This window comes from Sarcophilus harrisii, chromosome 2 (assembly GCF_902635505.1).
Source record: "Sarcophilus harrisii chromosome 2, mSarHar1.11, whole genome shotgun sequence".
Classification (NCBI taxonomy): Eukaryota; Metazoa; Chordata; class Mammalia; order Dasyuromorphia; family Dasyuridae; genus Sarcophilus; species Sarcophilus harrisii.
This window is the reverse complement of record NC_045427.1, coordinates 422,888,576-422,910,909: the sequence shown is the minus strand read 5'-3', so window position 1 is coordinate 422,910,909 and position 22,334 is coordinate 422,888,576. Positions and strand designations below refer to the sequence as shown.

At 35.8% G+C, this 22,334-nt stretch overlaps 1 protein-coding gene across 4 annotated transcripts in view; it reads right to left on the bottom strand.

The window, feature by feature from the left end:
* Positions 1–7,671: 7,671 nt before the first annotated feature.
* Positions 7,672–22,334, bottom strand: part of CNBD2 (cyclic nucleotide binding domain containing 2) — an 85,776-nt gene continuing 71,113 nt past the window's right edge. For 3 of the 4 annotated variants that reach the window (XM_031953930.1, XM_031953931.1, XM_031953932.1), the window contains exon 12: positions 7,672–8,181. In XM_031953930.1, the coding sequence (XP_031809790.1) occupies positions 7,842–8,181 (340 nt within the window). In that variant the 3' untranslated portion in view covers positions 7,672–7,841. The remainder of the gene's footprint in view (positions 8,182–22,334) is intronic. The other variant, XM_031953929.1, reaches the window with a different exon arrangement.

Sequence of the window (22,334 nt, the reverse complement as noted above, 5' to 3'; positions counted from 1 at the left end):
GTTTATACATAGACATATAAACACATATATAAATATATATATATATATAAAACCCATGTACAGTGAGTGAGGTAATAGGTAAGACCCAGAAGTGATCAGACAAAATAGCTTTTTGTTGAATAAATCTAAGAATGTAAACTACAAGGAGAAAGTTTCTCTATTCAACAAGAATTACTCAAAAGTTGAAAATTAATTTTACACCAACAAATTTCACATAATTCTACAGTGATGGTTTTTTTTTCAGATTAACCTAAAATCTTCTTATTGTTTGACTTTTATATATATATATATATATTTCCAAAAGAGTGGCCAGGGGAGAGAGTTTTGTCTGCTACCACATGATTTTAACTATTGAGATTTTTTTTTTTTATCTATAGTCCAGTATGTCAGCTATTGCCTTGCTTTTCACCCCTATTCCCAATTTTTTGTTATCTACAAACAAATTAAAACAGACCACCTATATCTTTGTTTTTCAAGAGGGTTGGAGAACTATTTATTAACAATTAACAGGATTGTGGTATTAGTTGCTGTTCAGTCATGTCTGACTCTTTATGACCCTACTTGGGTTTTTTTCAGCAGAGACTAGAGTTGTTTGACATTTCCTTATCCAGCTCCTTTACAGACAATGAAATTGAGGCAAACAGGATTAAGTCACTTAGGATCTCACAGCTATTTGGGGCTGAGGCCAGATTGGAACTCAGAAAATTAAGTCTTCCTGACTCCAGGCTCAGCCCTCTATCCACTATGCACTATCCTAGTTGCCTATAAGGTTGTACTTAACTGGATTGTAAATTTTTTTTTTCTGGCTAAACAATTGGCGTTAAGTGACTTGCCCAGGATCACACAGCTATTAAGTGTTAAGTATCTGAGGCTGGATTTGGACTTAAGTCCTCCTGACTCCAGGATCCATGCTCTATCCACTGTTTTTTGAAGGTATTGAATACTTGAATGGATGATTCTGATTCTTTTGTTTTCCTTACATTATTGTCACCAAATGCAACTTGTTCCCGTGGGTCTTATAAAAACTCTACATCAATTTATACAAATCTTTCCATTTTTCTCTGAATTTTTCATATTTGTTTTTGTTACCGGGCAAAATATCTATCACAATTTGTTCATTCTTTCCTTGGTTGACAGGCATTCACTTTGCACAAAAACTGTTGCTGTAAATATTTTTGTATATATAGGACCTTTTCCTCTGTATTTGACCTCCTTGGGTTATTATTAGGTTAGTAGTGGCTGCATCAAAGGGACATACAATTCACTATCTTTTCTAGTATTGTTCCAAATTTTTTTCCAGAGCAATTCATGATTACTTAAAGTTTTTTGGTATGCTTGTCTTTTCAGTGTTCCAGAAACTTTTACAATTTGTTATCTCATGGATTTTGGCCTCAAAGCTGTTTTAATTTTAATATCTCTTCTTAGTGGTTATTTAGTGCATTATTGTATGAGTGAATGAATGAAAAAAATACTTAATAAAGTGCTTTTTAATATGCTAAAAACTGCTGGAGAAATAATGAGCAAAGTGAAGATAGTCCCAGCCCTTAAAAAAATGACATTCTCATTGGAGAAGGAAAATGATACTTAAGATGAAAAGGTAACAAATGTATCATGGTTTGGTTGGAAAGTTACACCTTATGTGTAACAGATTTATGATGAAAGGTGCTGTCCATCTCCAGAGAAAAATTGGTAGGCCAGGTCAGAAGGAAATAAATTGCCAAATCCTTCCCAGTAGCGCTATCAATTTTGATTCAAATATGGTTCTAGAACTGGAAAAAAGGAATTGGGGAAAGTAAGAGTTGTAGGTTTGTGGTTGAAAGTAAGGCAGCCCAAAAAGAAGATGGTCAGTGAGTAGAAGGGGGAATGGCAAGTGTCAGCCTGGCCTGAAGAGTGAAACGCTCACTAAGCAAGGCATTGATGCTTTGGGGGCAAAAGTTCTGGAAATGAAAGGATTGAGAGTAGTCTCTGGTCTGGGGAGAAAGGTGGCTGGTAAAAAGATGGTCTAGGAATGTAGTTGAGAGTTTTTCTTTTGAAAATTGCCCTTCAAAACTGTGGTATATGGTTGTCATGGAATATTATTGTTCTACAGGAAGTGATGAGCAGGATGCTCTTGAAAAAAAAAAACCCTGGAAAGTCTTCCAAGAACTCAAGAAAAGTGAAGTGTTCTGTATACAAAGTAATAGCAATGTTCTGGGATGATCAGCTGTAAGTGATTTTGCTATTCTCAGCAGTATAATGATCCATGACTACTCTGAAAGACTTATGATGAAAAATCCTTTCCATACTCAGAGAAGAAACTAATTGTGTCTGAATACAGATTGAATCATACTCTCTTTTATTTTTTAACTTCATTTTTCTTGAGGGTTTTTTTTTTATTGGGGGGTAGATCTATGGTTTCTTTCACAACATGACTTTTATGGAAATGTTTTGCATAAAATCACTTGTGGTTTCTTAATGGGAGCTGGGGGTGGGAATAAGAAAGAGAAGCTGGAACTCAGAAGTTAAAAAAGTAAAAAATTGTAATGTAAAAATATAATTATATTAATAATTATAATATAATCAACAATTAAATATTAAACATGGGGAAATATTAATAAATAAGATTATAAACTAAAAAAGTAAATTACCTATTCAGATTCTTTGACCACTTCATCAATTGGGGAATATATGTGTATGACATACAAGTATATATGTTTTGGACGCACATATATAACATACATTTATATCATTATATAGTATGCATATATATGTATGTTATATATAATATACTATATATGCTATAATACAAGTGTATATGATATATGCATGTATGACATAATGTGTATATAATATATTGAATATTATATAATATATACACATGTGCAGTGTGGTGTGTGTATGTTTATGGATGTATCAATTCCCTCTATATCTTGGATATCAGATTTTTATCAGAGGTATTCTAAGAGTCAATTATGTGGTGCAGTGGATAAAGTACGGACTTGGAATCAGGAAAACTTGAGTTCAGATCTGACCTCAGGCACTTATTAACTGTGTGACTCTGGGCAAGTCACTTAATCCTGTTTGCCTTAATTTCTTTGTCTATAAAAATGAATTGGTGAAAGCAAGAGCAAACCGCTCCAAAATCTTTGCCAAGAAAACCTCAAATTGGAGTCATGGAAGAACTGAAATATAATTCTTCAAAGTTTGCAAAATGTGCTTACTATAAATTATCTCATTTGCTCTTCACAAAGCCCAGTGAGGGAGCCACTATTATTTTTTATTTTATTGATGAGGAAACAGATTTAGAGGGACTAAATGATGTACCCATGATTGTACAACATCTGCAGTAGATTTTGAACCCCAAGTCTTCCTGCCTCCAATCCCAGTGCCCTGTATACCCCTCCCATGATGCCTAACAGTAATAATATTTGGTCACATCCTTGTAGCATCATCAGACTCTTAGAACTATGGGTATTTTAAGAACAGTATTTGGATTAGAATAACAATAAATAATGTTTCTGGCAGATTTGTAACTAAAATGAAGAACTTAATATTAATATTTTCTTTGATAATCTAATACAAAAATTTCATAGAGATAATTGCCTAGACCTAGCCCTGGGTTTAAAAAAATCAACTATATGGTTACAGAATGATCAAGATTTCCTACAGCAGGTGTGAAAAAAAGGTCTGTGGAATTTATCTGTGGTATTTACTCATTGGAGGGATGGCAAATGTCAGGTCAGACATCACCATGAGAAAGCTGGATGTAAGCAATGTCGTACAATTGGCCTTGATTCTTAAGAACGAAAAGATCTAGATTTCAGTTTTCCCTCTCCCATCCAACCCTTACTCTCCCCACTAGGACAATTATTGGGAAATAATTTGGGTAAAGAAACTTCATCCTGATGAACCTCCATTTCTTAACTTGCAAAATGAGCTTGGTAATTTTCTACATCTTGGGATTGTTTGTGAGATAAATATTTTATAAAACTTCATATACCATGGAAATGTATTCACTATCAGACAATCCTACTTTGTGGAATTCCTGGGTGGACGAAGTAAAGCAATGGGTATGAGCACCTCCTGGAACCTTCAAATACTACCAAAATTCAAGTTCCTTATCCTTCTTTTAAGCCAGATCATCTGACTCCCAGGTCAAGATTTTCCTTAACATCATACTAGCTGTACTAGCTCACAATCAAATGAGACATTTATAAAGCACTTAGCACAGTGCTTCAGACATAGTAGGCATGCAATTGTTCCATTTCCTCCTACCTCCAGTTCCCTCTTTGTCTGTCCTAAGAATCCATGTTGCTCTAAGTCCAAAGAGCTATAAACTATACATAATCTTTGATCAAGAAATATCTATTAGGTCTGTATCTCAAAGAAATAAAAAATAAAGGAAAAGGATATATTTGTACAAAAACATTTACAGCAACTTTTAGTGGTATCAAGGAATTGAAAACTGGGGAATGTCCTTCAACTGGAGAATGGCTGAACAAATTATAACATATGATTGTAATGGATTACTATTTTATTCTAAGAAATGATGAGCAGGATACTCTCAGAAAAACATGGAAAGGCTTACATGAACTTGTACATAGTGAAATAAGCAGAAACAGGAGAACATTGTACATAGTAACAGCAATATTATATAATGATCTAGTATGAATAACTTATTCTCAGCAATACAATGATCCAGGATAATTCTGTAAGACTTATGATGAAAGATGCTGTCTATCTCCAGAGAAAAAACTGGTAGAGCCTGATGTAGATCAAAGATACTTTTTTCTTTAATTTTCTTGGGGGTTTTTGTCTGTTTTCTTTCACAGAATGACTTACATGGAAATAAATGTGTTTTGCATGACTATACATATATAACATGTCAAATTGCTTGTCTTCCCAACACAGGGGAAGAAGGGATGGAGAAAATTTGGGACTCAAAATTGAGGAAGAAAGAATTTAAGATTGTTCTTATATGAAATTGGGGGAAAACAAAATATTACGATTTAAAGAAAAAAACTTACTGTAGAATAAGTAGAAGCAATAAAAGGTATTTACATTGGTTAAGACTGCTATGAGGGATAGGAGAGCTGATTTCAAAGTACTTGAGGGGCCATCCTAGGGATGGAAGGATTAAACTTATTCTTCTTGGTCACAAAGGACAACTAGATGCAATGGGTGGAAGCTATAAAGAGGCAATTTCAGACTGGAAGAAGAACATTTTTAACAATTAGAACTGTACAAAAATGGAATGGGCTGCTCTGAAAGGTCATCACTTCCTTGGTGAGTCTTCAAGTGGAAGATGGGTGATCCATTATTGGGGACATTAGAGTCAGGATTCCTTTAATAGATGGCTTGGCCTAGATTGCCATTGAGGTCCCTCCCAACTCTCAAATCCTGTGATTTTTGGAGCAGAAAGAGAAATATTTATCTCCCCATTTGTATACCAAAGGGCTACACAAAGGCCCCCCATCCTGGGTCTTTTCCTAAGCTCCATTGCTTTCCAACTCGAGAGTGAATTACCATCATCAGGGTCCAACAATTAGATGTAGGCACCTGTCAATTCCCCTCCCCCATCCCCCACATTGAGTTTAGAGTTATTTTCCAGATCTTTGATCATAACTGAAATATAGTTTTGTTTTTCTTCACTACAGGATCTTTTCCTCTCAGATTTTTTTTCCCAGTCAGCTCCCAGCAGAGGGAGTGAAAAGAGAAAGGATGGGAATAAACAATGGCCTAGACTCTCACAGCTGCAAAGAATATCAGCAGAATCATGGTAAAATCTATCTAGATTTCAAAGGGCTTTTAAAGTCCACCTAGTCCAATCCCCTCATTTTTTAGATGAGGAAATTCAGATGCAGAGGTGTTTAAGAAAAATTTGTCCAAGGACACATGAGATGAGAGATCCTCTGAATCCTCAAGTTAGTGCTTCTTCCACAGTCCAACTCCCATTAACTGAAGTAATCTCCTTCGTGGGAATTCTTGGAAGAGTCATTCAATTTCTGATTGAACATTCCCATCTATGGGGAGTTGACATTCTATGAGACAAGTTAGTTCTTACATTGAATTGAAATCTACCTTACTACAATTTTTCTCACTGTTCCTAACTTTGCCCTCTGATCTATGGGACAAGCCTTCACATACGTGGAGACAGCCATCATATCTTCCTCTTCTCCTAAGCCCTCTCTTTTGTAAGTTAACTATCCCCCTACTAGAGCAATATGGAAATATGCCCTAAGAGTTATCAAACTGTTCATACTCTTTGACCCAGCAGTGTTTCTCCCGGGCTTATATCCCAAAGAGAAGTTAAAGGAGGGAAAGGGACCTACATGTGCAAAAATGTCTGTGGCAGCTCTGTTTGTAGTGTCAAGAAACTGGAAACTGAGTGGATGCCCATCAGTTGGAGAATGGCTGAATAAATTGTGGTATAGGAATGTTATGGAATATTATTATTCTGTAAGAAATGACCAACAGGATGAATATAGAAAGGCCTGGGGAGACTTACATAAACTGATGTTGAGTGAAATGAGCAGAACCAGGAGATCATTATACACGGCAACAACAAGACTATACGATGATCAATTCTGATGGACGTGGCTCTTTTCAACAGTGAAGTGATTCAGGACACTTCCAATGGTCATGTGATGGAGAGAGCCATCTGTACCCAGGAGGAGGCCTATGGGGATTGAGTGTGGATCACAATATAGTGTTTTTATTTTTTTGTTGTTGTTTGCTTGCATTTTTCTTTTTTCTCCTTTTTGATTTGATTTTTTTTGTACAGCATAATTGTGAAAATATGTATAGAAGAATTGCACGTGTTTAATATATATTGGATTTACTTGCCATCTAGGAAGGGGATGGGGGAAGGAGGGAGAAAAAAATTAGGAACACAAAGTTTTGCAAGGATGGATATTAAAAACTATGCATGTTTTTTGAAAATAAAAAGCTTAATATATATAAACATCTCTCACCTAACCATTGGCATTGAGCTGGAACAGTATATAAGAGTGCTAATCTTGGAATTAAGATTACTTGGATTCAGATCTTATCTCACCTTATTAATTATGCAGTTCTGGACTAAATTACTGTGTCTCATTTTCCTCAACTATAATATGAGAGGTTTGGATTTAAGAGCTTAAAGGATTGACTTCTAAATCGATCATCTATGATCTTCATCCCATCTTCAGAGGTCAGTTTCATCATTTTTCTTCCTTTTATATCAGTGCTTTTTCCTACAATGTGGTGCCAGAACTGAATTTGACATGCTTCCAATGGGGCCTGGCTTGGGCATAATCATATTTCCTAATTAAGAGAAAAAGTCAAGAGGCTTTTGGGTGAGAAACAATTCCTAAAAACACTCTCTCTTACCTCTATTATCTTTCCTCTCTTTTTTTTCTCATGTCAGAGTACGGAGGAGAGCTACCACAAGGAAGTAGCCAGGTATAGTGGGAAGAGGTCTGGTTTTGGAATTAGAATACCTGATTTCCAACCCTGGTTCTAGTCTCTCAGCATTGGACCTCTAAGGCCTCTTCCAAAGCCAAGGCCATGTCTTTTCCTTCCTTCCTCAATCTCTGTCTGAAACTAAACCAGGTATGAGAGCTGCGTGAAGGCAGTGGAGAATTTCTAGCTAAGGGTCAGCTAGAGGCAAGGCCCTTTCTGTGTACTCCTTGCTCTTAAAATTGAAGAAAGAGACATGACAACAGTTATAATGCTTGTGCTGGCCAATATTCAATACTTGTTTGGTTCAACAGCCCAAGTGTCCATGGCTTTTCCAGACCTCTGCCCTGCTTGTGGAAGCCTGAGCAAGGGGCCAAGCCCCTCGCTGTCACTGATGCTGCTCCTATCTTGATCTCTTCTCCTTAGCTTTCAAAGAAAATGCCAGGAATCTTATAAGTAGGCATGAGTTCCTTGAGCTGGTACCTGGGAGCAGAGATGCCCTCTATCAGTCTCAAGGGGGGAAGGATCGTTTTTGGAGGAGAATCTGCTGTTGCATTGAAGATGGGATAAGAGCCCCGTGGCTCCTTCCCTAAGTTCTTCAGATCTAGAATTCCAGACAGAGGTGAATAGAAGCACTTTTTTCGGACCCGGAATGCAGTGAACATCTCATAGGGAGGAAATTTTGTCAAGAGTTTTAGTAGGTCCTTCCGGAAGACGTTCCATGAATTCTCACTCAAGATCTTCTGGCATATAATATTGTCTCTAAAAAGGAGACAAAAACCCTTTGTGAAGACAGTTGGAAGACACACTGCGATGTACAGCAGTCAGAGGAGCTAGATAGGACACAATTTAGGGTTCCACTTTAATTCATCACCACCTCATGGGGAAGAAGATGCTGGGAGATAGAAGTCTAGTGAAAAAGCTAACAATGTTCAGGAGTGAAGAGGAGAAAAATTTGGACTTGCAGCTGAAAAGATAATGTCCCATTTTAAAGTAACAGAAAATAAGCATCAGGATTTACCTAGGAAGACTTTCCTTCCACCAGCAATTTTCCAAAAGATACATGTGTATAATTGTAGCTTATGTATGAGCCCAACTTGGGAAAAAGGAAAGAAATCTGCAGGTCATAGAGAAGCACAAGCAGATGCACATGACAGTAGGGAAGGAGAGAATAACCAGTTATCAAATTGCCTACTATGTGCCAGACACTTTTAAGTACTTTGGAAATATTATCTCATTTAATAATAGGGTCTAAGAAATTTTAAAAGATGAACATAGTACTGGAATGCCCTATTTGACTAAAGCAAATGAGTCAGTCAACAAGAGCATTTGGTTTTGACAGGCAGATGCCTTAGAGATGGCAAAATGAGCTTTCCCATTATCACATTCTTGGAATTGGAACTGATTCCATTTTGTCATCTATTCTAGGGCACTGGACAGTCCTTGAACCTTGATGATCCTAGTGAAGAAAGATTGGCCAGTTGCAAGGGATGTGTACTAGGTTCATAAAAAGGGGTGGGAAGTGGGAAACAGAACAAAGTCTTTCTGTGGCTCTTTAAAATTACAGGAATAATAGGCCTAGAGCCACCAATTTGGAACCTAAGACCCCAAAGGGTTCCCATAAGCAGTTAGTGCAGTGTGCTGGAGCTTGAATCTAACCCAACCATAGTTGGATTAACCATTTACTACTTTGATTCAACCATTGTTGAGTTGGCCATTTACTACCTTGAGTGACTTTAGTCTTCTGATCTTCATTTTCTTCAACTATAAAAAGAGGAGGTGGAACTAGATTATCTCTAAGGTTCTTTCTCATTCTAATCAATGATCCTAAAAGAATTTCAGCTCCATTCTAAAATTCTTTTTTTTGCTGAGGCAATTGGGGTTAAGTGACTTGCCCAGGGTCACACAGCTAGGAAGTGTTTAGTGTCTGAGACCAGATTTGAATTCAGGTCCTTCTGACTTTAAGGGCTGGTGCTCTATCCACTGTGCCATCTAGTTGCCCCATTTTAAATTCTTTATGGCTAGATTGCTTCATGTCAAATCCCAGCCTTTTCCCATAAGGAGATCACAAGGGGACACAACATACATGCTTTATTCGAGGCAATAAGGCTGTCATATTTTTTTAAAAAAACTTTCTCTTTAATATTAAGAAATAATATTTTTCTGAAATGCTCTTTCTATATTCCTGGGAAAAACCTTGGAAAAGTGGATGGTAGATCAAAGATAAATTGGGAAATGGATTATGTGGTAGCTAATTTTTTTTTTTTAAACAAAGAGTAACTCTGGTCTTGTGTAATTATGCATTCCCCAGCTACCCGAAGTGATTGGTGCTGTGACTCCTTCTCTAATGAAAAAGAATATCAATATCTATTGCAGGGAGCAGGTTCCTTTGTTTTGCTCCAGGAGTGGGTGAGTGGGTGATCCAAGAAGACATGGGAACATGTCTTGGTTACTCAACAATGTTAACCCGAACTATTTTTATATACTGTAGTTTTTTCATATTCATGATTTCCACAAATATTACTTCAAATCTTCTTGGGGTAGAAAACCATGTCAAAGGGCATAGGGACTATGCCAATTAAAACATCTCTCACTTTCTTTCTTCCTCTCACCCTCCCTTTCTCTCTCTCTCTCTCTCTCTCTCTCTCTCTCTCTCTCTCTCTCTCTCACACACACACACACACACACACACACACACACACACACACACATTCCCTCTGTGTTATAAATGCTTGGATATTAAGTACAAATCAAATTAAATTTTTGCCTAAAAGTGCAGAATAGAATGTTAGTATAATTTTTTTTTCTTCAACAGTTTTAATGGTGCTGTTTATTCATATTCTAATGCCTAATAGAAGGCAGCATGGGGCCCAGGACTACTTCTTCTTTAAATACTATTTGTATAGCTAACTAAATAGAGTAAGGGACCTTTTACATTCTTAAAGAAAGCTTTTTGAAGCACTGTCCCAGTCTTGCTGATTAATGATTAAGCTCACATGATCTGACCATTTATGAGAAAGGCCAATTTTGTTAGACACCCTAAGAGGTACTTTTTCATTTATGTTCCTGTCTGTATTGGTGGTCCTCTTGTATTGTTGCTTTTGATAAACCTTATTATACCAGGATAGACCCATATCTTATGAAACTTTAAATCACCTACTACTCTGGGATCTAAGCCAATTTAAGTTGTACCAGACCCCACCTGTCATCCAACAAAGGAAAAGACCAAGTTCTCAGAAAACAAAGGAAAAATTGTGCCTAGTCATAGAGTATGGCTGATGAGTAAGTTTTTCTGAGTCTCTTTTCAGAGTGCTGGGTAGGCAGCAAATCTAAATAACAGATCACACAGAATTGTGGGCCCAGTTCATGACCAGCTGCTTAATAACTCCTCTCCATTCTAGGAAATCCATTAAGTCCATTAGCCTCTGTCTAAGGATTTTCAATTGGCTAAAAGTGATAAATCTGCTATTTGTTTTGTGGCTTATTTTATTTTCAATCAAATTGTTTTTATTTAAAACTATAAAGTTATAAGGAGTGAGTGATCTTAACATCAGTAACACGATGAAGGGATGTTTTTACCACAAGATCACAAAAGTTCTTCCAAAAGTACTTGATCTCTTGCTCAAGAAATTCTATCATTTTGTAGTGTTTGGTCAGGGGATCTTCCCGTCTGTGAACATCTGGACTCAAAGTCATAAGATCCTCTGCCATGGGAAATATGGCCAGAGAATCCCTGTGCCCAAAAGAAGGAGACCAGGTTGGTCTTTTATTGGTCAGTAAGTTTGAGGAAGAAGTCTTCCACCAAGCAGGTAAAGTCAGTACTACGTGTCCTTGCACAAAACAATTCATCTCCTGGCTGGAATGATTTCCCTCCTCATCTCTACCTCCTGGCATCTGTGGCTTCCAAATCCAAGCTAAAATCCCATCTCCTACAACAAGTCTTTCTTGGTCCTCCTTAATGCTAATACGTTCCACTTCTTATCACCAATTTATTCTTTATATATCTTATTTGTACAATCTTTTGTGTTTTCTCCTCATTAGTATATGAGCTCCTTGAGAGGAAGGACTGGCTTTTGTATTTTTTTAATATCCCCAGTATTTAACACAATATCTGGTACATAATAAATACTTGGAAAAAAATTGGAAGAATTTCAGACAGTGAAACAAAGAATATATGAATGCTTCTATCCCTAGAAAAGCTGATATTTTTATCTCTTCTACTAGAAAAATAAAGAAAATTCTTGATCAAAATGATTTGGCTAAAGTTTTTAAAAGGATCCTTCTTTAAATTAAATTGAGTCAGTAGATTTTTGGTTGCGTGAATGAATGTTAGTAGGAATGGAAATGTTTGTTTTTTCTGTGAGTGTATGTTTATATCCATTCAGTAAAAAAGTGGTCAGAGTATAAACAAAGCTGAAACCAATTGAAAAATTTTGTTTCCCACGACTCCAATAATAGAGAAAGAAAAAAGCCTTCTCACAGTTTTGAAACTAAGTCTTATCTGGTGCAGGAATTGTTTGCTTAAATTTTCTTTTGTTTGCCTCAGAAAAGGTGAGTGAAATAACTTGAACAAAAAAGACAAAATTTCATTTTAGGAGTCGATCAGGAATTTGCTTGACCACTATGAGATCTCAATAATTTGAGAAAAACATAATTCCTTAAAGTAAATTAGAAACAAAATCACTTAAAAGGAATTAGGATAGATTATATATTTGCAAGTTCTTAAATAAGAAACTAAATTGGAAGTGTTTTACTGGGCAAAATGAGAAAATGTCTGTAAACCTGGAAATTTCAGCTCTAATCAAAAGATAAATTCACCATGAATTTGAGAACCATGAGAAAACTGTGCTTAGAGAAAAAGGAAACAATCTCAAAACCATTTGAAAAATTACTTGAACACATAAAAGTAGAAGGCTAATGGGGCAGCTAAGTAGTGTAGTGGACAGAGCACCAGCCCTGAAGTCAGGAGGACCTGAATTCAAATGTGATCTCAGGCACTTAACACTTATTAGCTCATGTGACCCCGGGCAAGTCATTTAACCTCAATTACTTTGCCAAAAAAAAAAAAAAATGAGGCTAAGAAATTAAATACCAATAGTAAATGAAACACTGAATCAATATAAAGAAATTGCAGTTCTGAAATTTGCAAAGATCAGTCTGGATTAATCGGGCTCCATAATTAAAATAAAAAAGAAATTAGAGAGTTTTTGCATGGACATGGTGTTGGCTCGAGGTTTATTTAAAAGGCCGTATGTAAAGATGCTGAAAAGAAAAAAATCTGACATTTCAATAGAGTGGTGGTATAAATTCATCTAGAAGTCAGATGAATTATACCAATTTCTGATTCCCTAAAGGTAGGAAATAGAGGTAGGGAGTTTTCATTTCAACAGGAACTCTGACAAAGTCCTCAAAGTCATCTCCAATCGTCTTGATCTCTATCTGGTCAGGGGACCCAGAGACTCTGGAGGGGAAAGTGAGGCAGCCCTCCCTCACTGAAATCCAGTTCATTTGAGTGTCATGGCATCTCCTCCCTGATGTCATGATCTTCAAGAATGAAGAACAAACAACAAAACATTTTTGCCAGTATCAGAATTTTCAGCAAGGGCCAAGTTAGGAAAACATCAGAGGAAAAAAAGAAAAACTCAAGACTGCAGAAATCGGCAGTGCAAGTTTTAGGAAATCTTTCAAGATCCCATTGAAATAAGAGCAGAAGAATGAAATTGGCATGCCTGCAGAACTGTGAACTCCACTTGAAGAAATGCATATTTCTTCCTTGGGGATTTGGAGATAGTTTTTGCTAATGATTTCCAAGCTTAATTTCACAAGTTCTGGTATTCTTGTGGATGTAGAAAAGTTACAAGAATCACATAGCAACCTTCAAAATGGAACAATTTAAAATTTGGATTTATATCGGGTTTAATAAATTAATTAGGGACAATTATTATTCACAACAGAGTCAATTTGGGTTCTGAATGTCAGCTGCTGGTGCCACACATTCTTTGTAGCTGAGAGACAAGACATAATAACTACTCTATTCTCAGAATACAACTAATTAGTTGCATGCACTAAATTCACTAAAGGTGAATTATTATTATTTAAGGTGCCTATTAGGTGACAGGTATTGTACTAAGTACTGGGGTCGGGGGGAATACAAAAAGACCAAAGACAGTGCCCTGCCCTTAAGGAACTCACAATCTAACTTTAAAAACCCAACATTCAGTAATGTAATATTATTGTTATAATAGAAATGATGAGTAGTCACAACACCAATACTAGACATGAATACCAAAAGAGATTCAGAAAAGGAAAAAAAAAAGGGAAAATGATCTATATGTGCAAAAAATATTCATAGCATCTCTCTTCTCAGGGCAAAAAAGTTGGAAATTGAGAGAATGCCCCTCAATTGGGTAATAGCTCGATAAAGTATGATATGTGTTTGTGATAGAATATTATTGTTCTATGGGAGATGATGAACAGGATGCTCTCAGAAATTAAAAAAAAAAATCTGGAAAGTCCTCCATGAACTCAAGCAAAGTAAAATGTATATTGTATACAAAGTAATAGCAATTTTATGATCAGCTGTGAGCAGCACATTGATCCATAAGCTATTTTGAAGGACTCATGATGAAAAATCCTATTCATACTCAGAGAAGGAACTGATTGTATTGGGGTACAGATTGAAGCAATCTCTCTCCCCTCCCCCCCTCTCTTTTTAAACTTAACTTTTCTTGAGGGTTTTTATTTTCATTAGGGTGGGAGAGCTATATTTTCTTTCACAACAACTTAACTTTTATGGAAATGTTTTGCATTACTTCACATGTGGTTCCTTAATTGTGGGTGGAGATACAGGAGAGAATCTAGAACTTAATTTTTTTTAATTATAGCTTTTTATTTACAAGTTTTATGCATGGGTAATTTTACAGCATTGACAATCGCCAAACTTTTTGTTCCACTTTTTCCCCTCCTTCCTCCCATCCTCCTCCCCCAGATGGCAGGTTGACCGATACATGTTAAATATGTTAAAGTATAAATTAAATACAATATAAGTATACATGTCCAAACAATCATTTTGCTGTACAAAAATAATCGGACTTTGAAATAGTATACAATTAGCCTGTGAAGGAAATCAAAAATGCAGGTGGACAAAAATAGAGGGATTGAGAATTCTATGTAATGGTTCATAGTCATTTCCCAGAGTTCTTTCGCTGGGTGTAGCTGATTCAATTCATTACTGCTCTATTGGAATTGATTTGGTTCACCTCATTGCTGAAGATGGCCATGTCCATCAGAATTGATCATCATATAGTATTGTTGTTGAAGTACATAATGATCTCCTGGTCCTGCTCATTTCACTCAGCATCAGTTCACGTAAGTCTCTCCAGGCCTTTCTGAAATCATTCTGTTGGTCATTAAAACTTAAAATTTTTAAAAACAAATGTAAAACAATTTTTTGTTTTGAATGTAACAAGGAAAAGATAATAAATATTAATATTAAAAAAGATGAACAGACTGATTTTAGAAAAGCCTAGAAAGATTTACTTGAATTGATGCTAAGTAAAGTGAGTAGAATGAAGAGAACATTGTACACAACAACATGATTATGTGATGATCAAGTGTCATGAACTTGGCTCTTGTCAACAAGAGGTGATTCAAAGCAATTCAAATAGACTTGGGATGGAAAATGCTATTTGAATTCAGAGATGGGAATTCAGGACAATAGAGACTGAATACGGATCAAAGCACAGTATTTTTTACCTTGCTGTTGTTTGTTTTTTTTTCTTTTCTAGTATTTTTTCCCGTTTGAACTGATTTTTTTTGCACAATATGATGAATATGAAATTATATTTAGAAGAATTGCATTTGCTATCTTAGGGAGGGGGTGAAGGAGGGAGGGAGAAAAATTTGGAACACAGGATTTTGCAAAAATGTTGAAAATTATCTTTGCACAGCAGTGTTACTACTGGGATTATATCCCAAAGAGATTATAAAGAAGGGAAAGGGACCTGTATGTGCACGAATGTTTGTGGCAGCCCTTTTTGTAGTGGCTAGAAACTGGAAACTGAATGGATGTCCATCAGTTGGAGAATGGCTGAATAAATTGTGGTATATGAAAATTATGGAATATTACTGTTCTGTAAGAAATGACCAACAGGATGATTTCAGAAAGGCCTGGAGAGACTTACACGAACTGATGCTGAGTGAAATGAGCAGGACCAGGAGATCATTATATACTTCAACAACAATACTAGATGATGACCAGTTCTGATGGATCAGGCCATCCTCAGCAACAAGATCAACCAAATCATTTCTAATGGAGCAGTAATGAACTGAACTAACTATACCCAGAAAAAGAACTCTGGGAGATGACTAAAAACCATTACATTGAATTCCCAGTCCCTATATTTATGCACACCTGCATCTTTGATTTCCTTCACAAGCTAATTGTACAATAATTCAGAGTCTGATTCTTTTTGTACAGCAAAATAATGTTTTGGTCATGTATACTTATTGTGTATCTAAGTTATATTTTAATATATTTAACATCTACTGGTTATCCTGCCATCTAGGGGAGGGGGTGGGGGGGGTAAGAGGTGAAAAATTGGAACAAGAGGTTTGGCAATTGTTAATGCTGTAAAGTTACCCACGTATATATCCTGTAAATTAAAGGCTATTAAATAAAAAAAAAAAAAAAAAAAAAAATTATCTTTGCATGTATGTGAAAAAATAAAATATTTTTTTAAAAGATTCAAACAAGCTCTATATAGAATAAATTGGAAATAACATAGAATCTCAAAGTTCATAGGTAAATGGAATGGTTTTTCTGTTTAATTTGGAGATGCATTTCACTAGATGAATGTTACTACACTAGTCATAAGTTTTGTTTAGTGCTTATATTTTAAATCCATGAGATTTTTAAAAAATTAATGTCCATGAGATTTTTTTAAATTAGTGTCATGTTTTTAAGACTTGTTGTAATTTCAGAAAAATATCATTTAGAAGTGATTTAGATTTTGGAATAATACCAGTAGTGTGATTTCTTTTTAACATGAAGAGGATTGGCTGTTCTTTGATCTGAATACTATCATTTTATAAATTTGAACTTATCAGTTATTAGAGAGTTTGGACTCTCTTGAGAAGGTGGATTTCCCTTGTTGGAGGCCTTCAAGCAGAGACTAAATGACAACTTATCAGATTTGTAATAGTTGGGGTATGGATTGGACTAGGTAGTTTCTGAGATCCTTTCCAGCTCCCTAACTTTGTGAGTCTATGTATTCCAACTTCAGAAAATATAGTAGGTAGGCCACATTCTTACAGTGTGGGCCTGTGAGGGCAAAACTATTTTTTAGCAATACAAAGATGTTATTTTTCTATTAAAATACTTCTCCCTTTTCCAGTGCATATTCATGTGAGGTTAAATTTTCTTTATATACTTTCAGACAACATATTGCAACAGATTGAATCCAGAAGCAGATAGGCCAATCTAACTGTCTGCTATAAAGCCAGACATTACAAAGATTTGCAAAAAAAAAAAAAAAAAATATATATATATATATATGTGCATAATATCATTCTTCTCACTAAATTTTATTGTTTTGGAAAATATTTTGTTCATAAAATGTTGATGTTAACAAGTAATGGTTTTATTATTACTTTTAATAAATTAATAAATATTTTATCAGTTTTAATTTCCAATTGAATAAATATAAATATAAATAGATGTAACCCATATAAATTAAAGTTCTTTGGGATCTTTTTAAGATAATCAAAGAGTTTGGGGACAGCTAAATGACATAGTGACTCTAGTCACTAACTTGAGTTAGGAAGATTTAATTCTTGGAGTTCAAATCTGGCTTCAGACAAAGCTAGCTTTGGGCATCTTAATCCTATTTACCTCAGTTTCCTCATTTACAAAAAAAAAGAAAAAAAAAAAAACCTGAACTGAAGAAGGAAATGGCAAACTCCTTTAATGTCTTTGCCAAGAAAACCCCAAATATGATCATAAAGTGTTGACATGATGGAAAAACAGATGACCAACAACAATACAAGTCTTGAATTGCTGAAAAAGAACATTTTGATCAAAAAGGAAGTTTGTTTTTTTTTTTGGGGGGGGGGGATTCTGGACTCCTACTTTAGAATGTAAGCTCCTGGAGGGGCAAAGACTGTTTTAACTTTTGTCTTCTAACCTCAGCAATAAACACAGTATTAGTCATGTAGTAGTACCTAATAAATATACTGATTGATTGGGCTTGGAGTTTAGGAGAGGGTCTAGGGTCTGAATTTATGGAACATTTAGGTCCTCATCATCATGTGGAATTTTAGAATTAGAAGGTCAGCTTCTCTTTTGAACATACCATCTCCTCTGAGCTCATCCTGTGTTCTCAATCTTTTCACAGCCAAACTAGGAAAAGCTACCTCTATCCTCAGTACCTCCATTCCCTTTCCACCCACTCACTCAATTCCCTATCTTTTGCAATCTGGCTTCCAAACTCTTAATTCAACTGAAAATACTCTTTCCAAAGTTACCAATGATCTCTTCATTAAAAAACCTAATGGTTTTTTTATCCATCTCTATCCTCCAGAATACAGCATTAAATTCTGATTACCACCCTCTTCTCCAGGATACTCTCTGGGTTGGTTTTTACTTTAAAATATTCTCTCTTAGTTCTCTCCTCCTACTCGATGACCTGTGTCCTCAGTCTTTTTGGCTAGATCACTATCACTATCACATTCTCCCCATACTGGATATGAAGGCTCTATATTCTCTCTCTCTCTCTCTCTCTCTCTCTCTCTCTCTCTCTCTTTCTCTCTCTCTCTCTTTCTTCCTCCCTCTCTCGCCCCTCCTTCACCTCACCTCATCAGCTCCTATGGGGTTTAATGTTCATTTCTTTGTAGATTCATATATCTGTGTGTGTGTGTGTGTGTGTGTGTGTGTGTGTGTGTGTATACATAAAATCTCCAGCTTTAGCAGATGATTCAGATATATATCCAGATCTAGCCTTTCTCCTAAGCTCCAATCAACTGGATGGCCCCTAAACATCTCAAATTCCACTAAGTCCAAAACAGTATTCATTATTTCTTCCCCTCAAAATTTTCAAACTCCACTCTTTCTAGAATACCAGCATCTTTCTAGTCACCCAAATTCACAACTTCAGTCTTATCCCACATTCCTTACTCTTCCTTAACTCATAGATCAAATCATTTGTCAAGTCTTGATGATTCTATATCCCATAACTTATACATTCTGTATTATATATGTTCTATATTCCATAATTATATCATCCCATTCCTTATTTGTTTCCTATCTACTTACATAGCCATTACCCTAGAGTTCATCATATCTCTGTCTCTTTCATCTGTCTTTCCCAATCTATCTTCCACCCAACTACCCAAGTGATTTTCCTAAAGCAGATCTATGATCAAGTGATTACCCTATTCAATAAACTCCAGTGGCTCCCTATTACCTACAAGATGAAACACAAATTGTTCTTTCTTTTTTTTCCCTCCGAGGCAATTGGAGTTAAGTGACTTGCCAAGGGTCACACAGCTAGAAGTGTTAAGTGTCTGAGATCAGATTTGAAGTCCTGCTGACTTCAGGGCTGGTGCTCTATCCATTGCACCATCTAGCTGCCCCAAATTGTTCTATTTTCAAAGTTATTTACAACCTGATTCCAACTCACCTTTCCAGTTTTCTTATAAATTATTCCCTTTAAGACATTCTAAATTCCAACCAAACTGCTCTTTTTGCTAGTTCTAATGCATAACACTCCCTCTCTTAATTTTGTGCCCTTGTACTAGCAGTCCCTGGTGGCTGGAATGTATTCCCTCTTGATTTCTACCTCTTCAGATTCAATTTTCTTCAAAAAGCAATTCAAACACCATCTCTTACATGAAGTTTTTTCTGATTTCTAGCCCACCCCAACTTACTAGTGCCCGATGCAGCTAAGTATTAAAGTGCCTAGATTTGAAAATATATGTGTATATGTCTCAGTCATATCCGACTCTTTGTGATCCTATTTGGGATTTTCTCGGCAAAGATACTAGAATGATTTGCCATTTCCTTCTTCAGCCCACTTTACAAACAAGGAAACTGAGGCAAGCAGAGTAAAGTGACTTGCCCAGGATCATACAATTAGGATGTATCTGAGGCCAGATTTGAACTCAGGAAATGGAGTCTTCTTGAATCCGTATACAGCAATCTATTTACCTAGTTGCCCCTTAGAGTCAAGAACACCTAAGTTCAAATTCAGCCTTAAAGATTATGTGACCCTGGACAAGTCATGTAACTTCTGTCTGCCTCAGTATCTGCGACTGTAAAATGGGAGTAATAATAGCACATACCTCCCAAGGTTGTGAGGATCAAATAAAATAAGCCTTGTTAAGGCACAGTGCCTGGCATAGAGTAATAGACATTTAATAAATGTTTCCTTTATTCTCCTTCCACTAAATTGCCTTGTATTTATTGTGAATGTATATTGCAATTACTTGTATACTAATATATATAAGTATATTAACACTTGTATACTTATATACTAATACTTAAATAAATATATATTTCCTTCAACAGACTGCAAATTTCTTGAGAGTGAGAACTGGTTCATTTTTATCTTTGTATCCCCAAGGTCTACACAAAATGTGGGCACTTAACGAGTACTTGATTAATTTATTTTGTCCAAACTCCTTTTCTTATAGACAAAGAAACAGGCTAGGAGAGAGAACAAGCAAATGATTTAAGAGTTATGCTTCTATTAAAATATTGTACCTATTCTGGGTCACGACATTTTCATCAAGTTAGTAACTCAGATAATTATATATATATATATATATATATATGTATAGTTAATTACTCACATAATTCTATATATATGTGTATATACACACATACACACAGATCATTTTACAGAACATCAGAGTGGTAAAGTGAATAGAGCACTGGGCCTGGGGTCAGGAAGACCTGGATGGCTATTATCCTTTAAAAGTAAGAAAGCCATGCTTATTAGGCATGGTATCAAGAATTAGCAATTCTTATGCAGACAAGATTAGAAGGGAAGCAATAAACTGGGAAAATATTTTTACAGTCAAAGGTTCTGATAAAGGCCTCATTTCCAAAATATATAGAGAATTAACTCATTTATAAAAAATCAAGCCATTCTCCAATTGAAAAATGGTCAAAGGATATGAACAGACAATTCTCAGATGAAGAAATTGAAACTATTTCTAGTCATATGAAAAGATGCTCCAAGTCATTATTAATCAGAGAAATGCAAATTAAGACAACTCTAAGATACCACTACACACCTGTCAGATTGGCTAAGATGACAGGAAAAAATAATGATGATTGTTGGAGGGGATGCGGGAAAACTGGGACATTGATTCATTGTTGGTGGAGTTGTGAACGAATCCAACCATTTTGGAGAGTAGTTTGGAACTATGCTCAAAAAGTTATCAAACTGTGCATACCCTTTGATCCAGCAGTGTTACTACTGGGATTATATCCCAAAGAGATTATAAAGAAGGGAAAGGGACCTGTATGTGCACGAATGTTTGTGGCAGCCCTTTTTGTAGTGGCTAGAAACTGGAAACTGAATGGATGTCCATCAGTTGGAGAATGGCTGAATAAATTGTGGTATATGAAAATTATGGAATATTACTGTTCTGTAAGAAATGACCAACAGGATGATTTCAGAAAGGCCTGGAGAGACTTACACGAACTGATGCTGAGTGAAATGAGCAGGACCAGGAGATCATTATATACTTCAACAACAATACTAGATGATGACCAGTTCTGATGGATCAGGCCATCCTCAGCAACGAGATCAACCAAATCATTTCTAATGGAGCAGTAATGAACTGAACTAGCTATGCCCAGAAAAAGAACTCTGGGAGATGACTAAAAACCATTACATTGAATTCCCAATCCCTATATTTATGCACACCTGCATTTTTGATTTCCTTCACAAGCTAATTGTACAATAATTCAGAGTCTGATTCTTTTTTGTACAGCAAAATAATGTTTTGGTCATGTATACTTATTGTGTATCTAAGTTATATTTTAATATATTTAACATCTACTGGTCATCCTGCCATTTAGGGGAGGGAGTGGGGGGGGTGGTAAGAGGTGAAAAATTGGAACAAGAGGTTTGGCAATTGTTAATGCTGTAAAGTTACCCATGTATATATCCTGTAAATTAAAGGCTATTAAATAAAAAAAAAAAAAAAAAAAAAGAATTAGCAATTCTTGTAACTTTCCTTAGTTCAAATCTGACCTTAGTCAAAGATGACTCTCACTGTGTGATCCTGGTAAAGTCCCTTAACGCTGTTTCCCTCAATTTCCTCACCTATAAAACGAGCTAGAGAAGGAAATAGGGAACTATTTCAGTAACTTTGCCAAGAAAATGGGCCATGCAGGACTAATGAGAAATGGCTAAACAACAGCAACAACAGCATTTTATAGTTTACAAAACAGCTCAGAACAACTCTGTGAGGAAGGTAGTGAAAGTACTTCTTTAGAACCTCAAAAAAATGCTATTTTTTTCAGTGTGGATACCCTCCACCCACACAAATAATAACATTTTATGATTTAGTAAAGAGTCTTTTAAAGCTTCTGTAGCAAGAAAATTCATCAGGTTGCCTGGCACTAAATACAAGTATTAATATCCCCAGACAAGGCAATAGATGAGAAATTGAAAGTCAAGCAAGCTGTTCAGTGTCACACAGCTAGGAAGGAATAGAACCAGGAATCAAGGCATAAAACCTGAGTTTCATTACTCTAAGCCCAGTCAACTTACACACACACACACACACACACACACACACACACACACACACACAGTTGTAGACTAAAGGTTAAATGTTAAATTGAGATGGTTTGGGTAAATGAAGACTGGTGACTGCATTAATAGTCACTTATTCTTTTT